The sequence below is a fragment of the Tachypleus tridentatus genome, chromosome 4, assembly GCF_004210375.1.
Source record: "Tachypleus tridentatus isolate NWPU-2018 chromosome 4, ASM421037v1, whole genome shotgun sequence".
Taxonomy (NCBI): Eukaryota; Metazoa; Arthropoda; class Merostomata; order Xiphosura; family Limulidae; genus Tachypleus; species Tachypleus tridentatus.
The window spans coordinates 122,091,818-122,103,214 of NC_134828.1; the positions used below are offsets into that span (position 1 = coordinate 122,091,818).

At 29.7% G+C, this 11,397-nt stretch overlaps 1 protein-coding gene across 5 annotated transcripts; it reads left to right on the top strand.

Moving 5' to 3' along the window:
• The first annotated feature begins 396 nt into the window (after positions 1 to 396).
• LOC143249967 (anoctamin-7-like) lies at positions 397 to 10,900 on the top strand. 5 transcript variants are annotated; one of them, XM_076500602.1, is made up of 6 exons: positions 397 to 552; positions 3,766 to 3,925; positions 4,304 to 4,448; positions 5,666 to 5,748; positions 7,369 to 7,439; positions 10,055 to 10,900. In XM_076500602.1, the coding sequence occupies exons 3-6, from the start codon at positions 4,436 to 4,438 to the stop codon at positions 10,092 to 10,094; spliced, it is 207 nt and encodes a 68-aa protein (XP_076356717.1). In that variant the 5' UTR covers positions 397 to 552; positions 3,766 to 3,925; positions 4,304 to 4,435; the 3' UTR covers positions 10,095 to 10,900. The 5 variants fall into 5 exon arrangements, with proteins under 5 accessions (XP_076356717.1, XP_076356716.1, XP_076356718.1 ...); XM_076500601.1 differs by having other exon boundaries at positions 3,766 to 3,900; XM_076500603.1 differs by having other exon boundaries at positions 3,766 to 3,864.
• The last annotated feature ends 497 nt before the right edge of the window (positions 10,901 to 11,397 follow it).

The following is an 11,397-nucleotide window of genomic DNA, read 5'->3' on the forward strand; positions in this document are numbered from 1 at the left end:
TCTGTATAAGTGAGATACCTTACATTCTTAGGTTTAGAAAGTTTAAAGAAAACATTGTATTCGTGAGGTTGATTTTACGAAGAGCATCATATTTACTTTTAATATTGTTAACTGCTAAAACAGAAGAATCACATTTTGTATAACTGACCAACGCATTCAAATGAGCTTAAACAAAAATATCGCAAACATATGGTTACATTAATAATCAATATTGTCAGTTAATTCAAATGCTTTCCTGACAGTAAATATAGAGGGAATTCATTTTTAATCAATACACATTGTGGGTGACATTAAATTCATAGGTAACGGCTGAAGTACATTCAATATCGAGAAGGGTGATTTCGATTTAAATGTTATTTGTGTTAAATTAATAAGGTTTAATAACCTAAAATAAAATAAAATAATTTTATTTACCTATGACATGTTTGTAATCACCTTCACCATTTCCACATGTGTAAATTCCCGCGTTTTCAAATTGCACATCAGTCAACAATAATTCGCCGCCATCTTTCCTTTGTATTCTCTCCATACTTGTCACTACTTCATTCAGAGGTGTGTACCAATTTATCAGTTTTCCTTCTTTATTATGAACATCTTTTGAACAGATTATTGTAACAGTAGAACCATGTATAATTTCGTGGTCTACTGTAGACCCTGAAGCAAGTAGTAAACTAATGTAAATGTACATTAATTCACTTAAAATAGCCATAGATATAATTATTCTTGTTTTCACTGTAAGGCCTTATATTTAACTTTCTTTTCTGTTTCTAAGTGAAATATCGCTGTTGCTATGCGCATAAAATGTTCTTGTTTGAGTGATGTCATGAACTGATGTGATGTAATATTGTTTAGTGAATAGCTTGATTGACAATAGTGACATAAATATTGTTTGTTGATTTCATTAATTTAATGCAAAGCTATACGAGAAGTATCCATGCTAGCCATCCCTAATGTAGCAGTGTAAGAGTAAAGGAAAGGCAGCTAGTCATCACCACCCACCGCCCACTGTTGGGCTATACTATTACTAAAGAATAGTGGGATTGACCGTTTCATTATAACGCTCCCAAGGGCGAAAAGACGAGCATGTTTGGAGGAACAAAAATTCGATCCCGTGACCCTGTAATTACGATTCGAACGTTTTAACTATCTGGCCATGCCGGACCTGAAAAAAATATTGTTGTCTTAATTAGTCTGAAGCAACTTACTTTGTTGTTTTGATAAAAATCGCGTAAACTACATATAGTATCAGACTGGACATACAAATGGCGTTTTCAGAAATATTTTATCTCTCATTGTTATTGATATATAGCAGTTGATGCGATTCGTTAACATAAAAAAGTTCTTATTGCTGTTAATCACACTAGTGTTTTAATTTTACTAATACTACTTATTGTCAATACGTTCTAGACGTACTCTGTAGACTATGTAATAATAGCTGGATTTCATTACCGAAAGATCTTTTCTCAACTGTACTCTCGCAGAGGGCAAAGCGCAGTTAGCCCACTATAGAATTGTACTTAATTCAGAAATCTGCACTACAAAATAAAAATAATTGTGAAAAATTAATTGATTACCAGAGTTATTCAAGTTTGCAAATACTTATTACAAAAATCCAGATCTGTTTAAAATATCGTGTAGTTATTTTAGTTTCTTAATTCTTTTGTCCGGTCATACGCTATAAAAAAATATCCAAGACTAGCATCTCATACCATCAGCATAATTAAACAATTATATAAAAGTACTTTTACACTGGGTAAGTATATCGTGATATGTTTGTTTTGTTTTCAGTTTTTCGTAAAGTTACACAAGGGCTACCTGCGATAGCCGTCCCTTCTTCAGTAGTATAAGAGTGGAGGGAGGGTAGTTAGTTCTCACCTCCCAGTGCCAACTTGCTAACGAATAGTGATATTGCACGTCACATTATAACTCCACCATCCCGAAACGGCTAGCACGTTTGGTGTGACGGAAATTTGAACCTAAACCGACTACATGTTCCCATTTTACGCACCCAGCATCTTAAAATGTCCATTTCTCAGTTAAACTACCAATAAACCGAGAACAAAAGCAACCAAAACTTAAGCATAAATCATTTAACAAACTAGTAATATAAGTAATGTAAGCTTTCGTTAAAATATTATTTTTTGTTACTGTGACATTTCAGTTTTTGAAATGTTCTTTTATATTTCTATAAATGTTTAATAAATATCATCATAGAACTTCGTCTTTGAAACGTGTTCTAGGTTCGTAGAGTGACGTCCACATAACTTATGTTATGTTTTACTTTAATTATCTGTTTGAAGAAATAAGCATCATTCAGAATGATAATTTGGTTGTTATATATCCAGCTCCTCTAATCGCTACAAACCTCATAGGGAAAGCTACTAATCCTGCCATCAGACTGTCATATAAAGTTAAGGTGTTTTTTTTTTTGAGTCTTCAACAGAATGTACTTCGTGATCACGAGAAACCTACTTGATGTAACAATGTATTTCAATACGGCCAGTGTGGGTATTAAAACTTTTATTAAAATAAAGTAGACAAAAAGGCTTCAAACTTCTTATGTCATCTTCAGGTTAACAAAGATAATTTGGATATTTCTGTATTTTCTTTAGACGACACTTTACAACTATGTTTTTGAAGGCTGACTTAATTTCTTTGTGTGTCTTCTTCTTTATACACATACATTTCATGATAATATTTCACCACAAGAAACAAAATATCTTTATGTCTTTGACATTTGATATTACATTATTGATAACAATCAGAAAATAAACATTTAATCTTCTGTTTTATGTATAATGCCATCTCGTTCACAGGATGGCTTTGAAGTTTTTCGGAACATAGATTTAAATCGGCTGTCACTCAGTTTACTTTAACTAGCTTAAGGAAATTGTTTTGATCCACAATGTTTGGTTAGAAAAACAGTTAAATTGTAATAATTATAGGACATTGTATGCTTTGTGTTTATTATTGATTGTGCTCTAAATTGTGTTTGAAATTAATAAATAATTTTGGAAAAAAATAAAAAACATCACCATTGAAAATTTGGGTTAGCATCTCACAACACTTTAAATCTTTGACAACAAAAAGAATTACAGCATTCACAATTAAGTACTAGATTTTGTTATTTTATGTACAAATTTGGTTTGTTATAAATGAAAAATACTTATTAGGTAACATTAGAAAATATAAATGAAGAAATAGATTAATTTTTTTGCAATATGTGTATATACGTATGATCGTGTGTATTACATAATTTTATGCTGTAATTTGAACTAAGTGTACATAAGGTTATTCCTAACTTGTTACATAGGCTTAGTATAAAGGAAGTTGTCACATTTAACTGATGCAAGCCTGACGATAAAGCTTTTATTGTAATCTGCAGGGATTTTAGAAAAGAAAAATATTATTTCATATTTTTTTTTGTTACAAGGTTAAACAAATGGCCTAACCTCATGTAGTGTAAGTGTAGAGAAAATAATACACAACATACATTTTTACCAAAAAATAAGTTGATATTGAATTAGAAGATTGTAGAAGCTTTGCAAATGAAATTTGGAAACTGTAATATTAAAAATATATAAATTGTATTAATTTTAGCATGAATATCACCTTGCTCTTATACCAGTCAAAGTTTACAATTGAGACAACTCTTTATAAAAAAAAATTATTATGGATATTTTTGAGTTTCTCATTAGTTATTGTATGCACTATATTTTGTTTGATAAGAATCACTTCAGTGTTTGTTCCTTTCAATTTTTTCAGGGAGTATTTTGGAGTTAAGATAAGCCTGTACTTTGTTTGGCTTGGATATTACACCTGTTTGCTGATTCCAGCTTCAGAAGGAGGAGTGTTGTGTTTTCTGTATGGGTGCTTCACCTTGATGGGTGATGCTCACAGGTTTGAATAAGGGGGAGAAAAAAGAGTTACCAAACAGTTTATTATTTTTATAACTCATGTTTGATTATTTTCTAAATTATACCTCAGATAAATCAGTCACTAAGAGCTATGTGATTGATGGACTGTTTAGCTAATTAATTATTTTCACACAAGCTATTTATAGCTGGAATAATTGTAAAGAATAATAATTGGAACCATTAATTTTTATTGGTTGATGTGTTTTGAACCATTAAAATATTTTAATAATTTTTGTGATAAATTGATTTAAACATAATTTCAATTAGTCAGTTATTTTGTGTGTCATTATCATTGAAATTGACAGTTGTATATTATGATTGATATAAATGTACAGCTGTACTGTGTTTATTATATAAACTTGAAACAAAATTGAATTTTTTTACAGTAAGGACATTTGTGAAGACTACAAGGACACCATTTTATGTGATGTAGATATGGAATATCAGGCCAGACATGCACTTTTGTCAGAATAACTCATCTTTTCAACAATGGTGCTGCTGTATTTTTTGCTGTTTTTATGTCACTCTGGGGTAAATATTATATAGATTTACATGTTAAAGTTGAATAAATATTATTCTCTACTTCAGACTCTGTTAGAACTTTCATACACAAAATATCAAAGTGTTATTTAGTTTTAATACTTTTTTTAAGTAATGCTTTTCTTGTGACTATTTTCTTTTTGCATGTTGACTATCCAACATGCATAGTAATTTTGATTTTATGATTAAAAATACTTGTATGCATCAGAAAATGTTCAAATTTCACATTCAAAATTTTTATAACCTCCAGATAATTATCAAACATTTTTGTACAGAAAATAACTTAATATTTTGTCTGTTATTTTTATTAATGAAACTCTATATGGGCTTGATAGATTTGACCACTATAAACAATTATGAAATTAATAAAAAGAATGCTTTTTTTTCATTCTGAAATAACTACAAACTATAATTCATATAAAATAGCTTAAATTTGATAACATTAAATATTTATGTACAAGGGGAGGACAGAAAAATGCCCCTCCCTTGAAAATGTTAATTTATTTGATATCATATTTGAACAGATCTCATGAAATGCATTTTACACATTTTTCTATTATCTAATAAAATATATAACAAATTAACAGCATTTATAAGGGGGGCCATTTTTCTTGTCCACTCTCTGAATATACATTTATTATTTTTATTATATTGATCTTTCAACTGTGCCTGGATAACAGTATAGAAGTTACAATGACATGGTGCATGTGTGCTCATGTTACTATGTACAGTAATATAAAACTGACCTTTACAAAGGACCTGAATTTTGGGAAAGTAACTCACTAAGAAAATCCTCATGATATGTGTAGTAATGGACACCCATAGCAAAAGGGTTACTTCAACATAAAAACGTCCAACATTGTATATTTACACTACTTGAAATGGCCTTAATTTCAAACCAACATAAAGTACATCAAATTTGCTTCACATCCAAGACTTCAAACTTCTATAACTAAAATCTCCCATCAAAGACTTCAAAATAATTCCAAAAACATCTTATTACTTTGAGATTTCTTTATCTGTAATTTGGGACTTTTCAAGGAAAAAGAAAACACTTTACAAAGTTTTTAATTACTAACACTTTGGTGAACATAAATAATTGAATTAATTGTCACAAGTCACATCAGTTTAAAGAGTGATTTATATTCTGTTACAATTTCTGTCTTTACTGATGATAAACCTTTCACTTTGTTTTTATTTACTTTCAGGTGTAATATTTCTTGAATTGTGGAAAAAGTATTTGGAAATAATTACCCACCACTGGGATATGACTAGTTTTGATACTTTAGAGGTAATGTGTACCTTAGTAACTAACTTTATCACAATGGGCTTGTGTATTTAACATCAACTTTTAACCATGGCAGTATACCTACTGTGATTCTGAAGGTACTAGTTGTGTCATCACAAACTTTGACAGTAATCATAAAAAATATTTTAATTATATGTTGTCATAGTGTTGACTGTTCTGATTACAAAGTGATTTTTTATGTTAAAATTAGAAATACTTCATTTACAAATTTTCAAATTTCACTTATGTAGTTCTTTAAACCTCCTTAATAAATATCAATTGTTTGCTGTCAGTAAAAAGTTTATTTTATCTGTTATTTTACAAACTATAACTCTCTAAATGATCAGTCAATTTAAACACCCTCATAACCATCATAAAATTATGAAATAATTGTAAATTACATTTTTATTGTGCTAGAATGACAGCAAATTGTGACCTAAAACTATGATAGTTTATCCTAAATAACTAAAAACTTGTGACAATATGCATCTGTTTATTCTTAATGTTATAGTTTTATCGACTTTTGAACCACGTGTAACTATAAATCTTTCATCACAAGTTTTAAATCACTTGGTGAACATTCAACTCATGTTACCCTATTGAATTACATTAAACAATATGAATAATATTTCTTATTACTATTCATTATTTTAGCTAATCTAACCTAACAACTTTCTTGTTTTTTCATTTTAGTTACTTTTATAGTAATAAATAAAGAATATTCATGAAAAACAAAAAATGTACTATTTACCAGCATCTGTTTTTGTTCTTTACTCATGGCACTACCACACTATATGCCCCCTGTTAGTACAGCAGTAAGTCTATGGATATACAACATCTGAGAGAACTATTGGTAGCTTGTAAAAGAGAGGCTGTGATAGGTGTGCATGCCAAATGACTCTAATTTCCTAGTGTATGACATCATAAATAAATAAAATAGAAAGCTGTAAAATTTTTGCCTTGTCTGAGTAATAACTACAGTGGAACCCTTCTAAGTGGCCATCCACCAGGTTTGGTCACCCCTTGAAAGTGGTCATTCAATCACAGTCCCTTTTTGTTTACATAATCCTTAATTATGTACAGTGGAACCCCTCTAATCAAGCCAGTTTGTCTCAGTTACGAAGGTGGCTGCTTTAGAAGGATTTCACTGTAATTTACATAAAATCATTCAATAAGTAAATTATAGAAGAAGGGAGAATCTAAGAACTTAAATACAATTAAAATTTGATTCAGTAATTACATTGTGATGTAAAGTTTACTTGTATACATCGATAATAAACTAGCTTAATTACATTTTGAATTTAACTCTGTAAAAGGTTGTGACATATGCAGTTTGACGTTCCTGATGGGTAAATGACCTTGTTTTCCTGCCTTGATTGGGTGTTCAGGAACCTTTAACTTTGTTTGTTTCCAGTATTATATTTACAGCTATTCTCTAGTATTTCACTTTGAACATCTTTTCAAACTTTGTTTTATAAAAATAATATTTGAATGTTTTCTAGAGGTATTCTTTTGAGAAAGTTTCTCAAAAATACATGTTTAAAAATGTAAATTTCTTAACACACAGATATGATGTTTTACCTGAACTCTTGATCATAATGTGGTTTGTTTTTATATCACCAGGAACATCCAAGGCTAGAGTATTTAGCTAAGTTATCAACATTAAAGAAAAGGAAAGTAAATTTATTACAAGGGTAAGAACATTACTATTATCAATTTACAATAAACATCAAAACAAAAATCTGACTTTTTGTCCAGTTTTTCCATTTGTTTTGTTTTTATACAAGATCTATCTGTTGATGATGATAGTGTTGATTTTCAGATTGTAAGTTTTATGATGACAGTAGAAGTGTTTGGTGTTGGTTTTACAACAAAACTGTAACTAAATATACTCTATCAAACAAAATTAACAAGCTGTGTATCTTTTGTATGAATTTTTCTTTAAAGTATTGAAAATTATTAAATTTAAAAAAATGCCTTATTCTTCTTGAAAAATACAGTTATTTTGGGTAAATGGTCTTCAAAGGTATAATTTAAAGAAGGTGATAAAACACTTTTTTTAAAGTAATTCAGTATAAATGCACCACATATAGTTTAAAAGATAACAAAGTATAAAAAATTAATGTTAATAATAAAAGTTTAAAAGATCTTGATAGAACATTGTTTGAGATTGAAAGTTTAAAATGTGAACTTTTATGCTTGTTTGAAATGTTTTTATTTAAAGTTCCTGGCCTGGCTGCCAGGTGGTTAAGGCACTTGACTCGTAATTATTATGTGATGGTCAATCCCATTATTTGTTTGTAAAAGAGTGTCCCAAGAGTTGGCAGTGGGTGGTGATGACTAGTTGCCTTCCCTTTTGTCTTATACTGCTAAATTAGGGACAACTAGCACAGATAGCCCTTGTGTAGCTTTGTGTGAAATTCAAAACAAAGCAAATCATTTAAAGCTCATTAAATTTTATCCCTTTTTTTAAACAAAACAAAAAAACAGGTTAGATGTTCCAATACCTAAGTTGTGGTTTTATTATCTCCTTCAAAAATAATGTAAATTGAACTTCAGAAGGAATATTACAGCAGTTTTTTATCAGTTCTGGTTCTTTTTCTAAGGCCACGTGTTTGAACTTTATTTCTTACAAGTAATGAAAATTTATTACTCAGTTTTTTACTGATGTGTTTTTCTAAATGCTTCTGTGATGTACACTGTAACAGGTAAATGAACCATGTGTTTCCTTTTGAAAGAGACGAGTACCACACACCATATTTTCCTGGTCTGTGATGTTACTACTTGAGAGTATTTATTTATGAATTAATTTGAAGTATATAGGTGTGTACACTAAAGTTATGTGAACATTTAAGATTTCAGATTTAAAGAAGAACCAATTTTGAGAACAATGAAGTTTAGAAACAGGTTCAATAGGTAACGAAGACTTTATTTAACACAGTAACAGTGTTTGGTCTTCAGTGGGAATGAGAAACTTATCTATATACAGTAATATGTATGTATGTGTATGTGTACATTATTATCAAAAAATTATTAATTTGGGAAGCGATGTAGGGATCGTCGGAAAATTTGAATCAAAATATAAAAATTGTATTTTCAAGCTGACAACTTGGGACTCTTAAAAAATAAACAAACTATTTTGATAAGTACTGTAGGCATGGAGCTAAAAGAGGGGTTTATAGCTTAAGAAAATAATACAGACATTACTTCCAGCTGTAATTATTTATTTTTTTAGAGACTTTAGCTATAGGCTTGACAATACAGTCTCTGTATTTTGATTCATGTTGTTTCTTTATTTTTCTGACAGTCTAGAATGAGTTTTAATTATATTGTTACTTAAGTTGATTTTTATATTCATTTATACAGAATACATTCTAAACTACACAAGTGTATGTGCATTCAGTTGAATGTTACATATTTCTTAACAGTTTACTGTTGCTTGTGCTTTATGTTCCACTTATCCACCACATATTAAAAATAAATGACACATATTCAAGATAAAATAAACATATTTACTGGTATACACCTGTAACATACAAACTGTAAAATTGTTCTCAAAGGACCATTGTGAAGGCAAAGATTGCATGATCACAAATTTAATGACTAGCTTCCATTAGCTTGTACTGTTATGTAACAAAATATGAACAGCAACAAAGGAATCTCAACACAATGGAATAATGTTTCTTTCAATATAATACAACAAAGGTTAGTGCAACATAAACATACACAGTCACATGCTTCCTTTGATAGGTTTACATAACAATATGTTTGTTCTTCAACAGCCTGCTGTATACAAGTGTTTTTTAGAATAAGGCAACACAAATAATTCATTCAGTGGCACACTTTGCTAAATTGCCAATTACCAATAACATTTACCACAACTACCTATTTAAAACTGCAATAGCTATGTGAAAGAGTAATATATGCAGTGGTAATAAATATTGAATATGTACTTGTGACTTCTGCTAAGTACAAAAGACAGTAGAAAGAATTTCTAATGTGATATTGAATAGCAACATCTGTTATGGTAATCATCTAGTGTCAAACACCTGTTGACATATTGCCAGGGAAATAAACTTGAGTAATAATGAACAACAGTGGCTTGAATAACAATATCCAACATCAGAATCCCCTAATTTTGTTGTGGATGTTTTCAATAAAAACACTAGAAATGCACAAGCTGTAGTTTCCAACTGATATACATACTAGTAAAACACTGGATTTTATGATGGCTAAAAATGAAGAACTTAGAAAATTTCTTTCTGTGACATGATTAAGGATGGGGAAGTAAGTTTAAAAATACTGTCAGTTTCTTGCAGAAATCTCAGTGGAGTCCTGTAACACGATGAATATCATTTGAAATAATTTTATAGTGGAATCAAAATGGTGAGTTTTTGCTTGTGTAAACTGTCAGCAATAGGTTACAGTTTTATTTGCTTACATTTTTTTATTTTCTCTATTTGTGGATTTTAAATATGTAGTTTTTAATTATCTCCTATGTTGACTTTTTTAATGCACAGCAATGAGAAAATACGTTTAGAGTGAGACATGTCCCCCACTAGGCACGTATAAAATTATTCTAGTAGAAAAACAGCTCTTTCAAATAAAACAAGTGTTTAAAACATCTCCTTAAATAACGAGTTGTGTGTTTTTGAAGTAATTATTTCTCAAGGTTTTGTGTAAACTTGTTTAACGTAAGTCCACTCAGAACAATTTTGCATCTGTTATGTACTTATAACCACATAACGCATCTTTCACTTAAAAATAATTAATTTTTAAGTAAGTCATGGACATTCACAGTATTCCATATAGCATATCTGTCCATGTTGTGGTTCAAAATGCTCAGTCGATTTTGTTGTAGTTTTGTGTAACAATAACATGAATAAAAAATAATATGATTAAGTAGGCAAATTTTAATTTTGTCTCAACAATCATGAAATCATGTATTTTGCTTATTATCAATCTTTTGGTGGTCCAATCTATTTACAAGAAAGGTTTTCAGTGGTGTTTCAAGAATAAGTCTACTTTTAAAGGTTTTTTTACCCAAATGATTAGAGATCACTAAAAGGCTTAATAGAGACATCCCAGTACCACAGGTGGTACTGTTTTAGAGTAAGGCTGCATTTTAAAATTAAGATGATTTTTATAACTTCATGGACATTGATTTTGGTTCTATGTTTAAAGTAAAATTGTTTTTAAAAGATGCACTTTGTAAACTTGGGAGGATTTTTTTATTATTTTCAGTGAATCCAGTTTCCAATTTTTTGCAGTATGGTATACAAGACAGTTATTTCTCATAATTGTCTCCATGGATAGGTGCACTGTATTTCAAGATGGCTGGTATGGATATTAAAACTTTTATTAAAATAAATTAGAAAACAATGTTTCACCTTCTTAGGTATCTCAGGCCTTCAGGTTAAGAAAACAGTTTTAATACCCATACCAGCCATCTTGAGATACATTTTTACTTGATGTGGGTTCCTCATCATCATGAAAGAGATATAGTTTTTCTGTTGCTTCACCTTCTTCCAAACTCTTTTCAGTCGATTGCCATACCTACATATCTTGACATATTATCTTGAAACTTGGTAGGGTCATACTTTGATCCAGTATAATTTATTTATTTTATTATATTAATTATTAAGGCGTTTC

Excerpts from the sequence above, each read along its gene's own strand:
- LOC143249967 (XM_076500602.1), top strand. Across the intron at positions 5,749-7,368 it reads CTAGTTTTGATACTTTAGAG|GAACATCCAAGGCTAGAGTA; the intron begins GTAATGTGTACC and ends TTATATCACCAG. Across the intron at positions 7,440-10,054 it reads AAAGTAAATTTATTACAAGG|TTTCTTGCAGAAATCTCAGT; the intron begins GTAAGAACATTA and ends AAATACTGTCAG.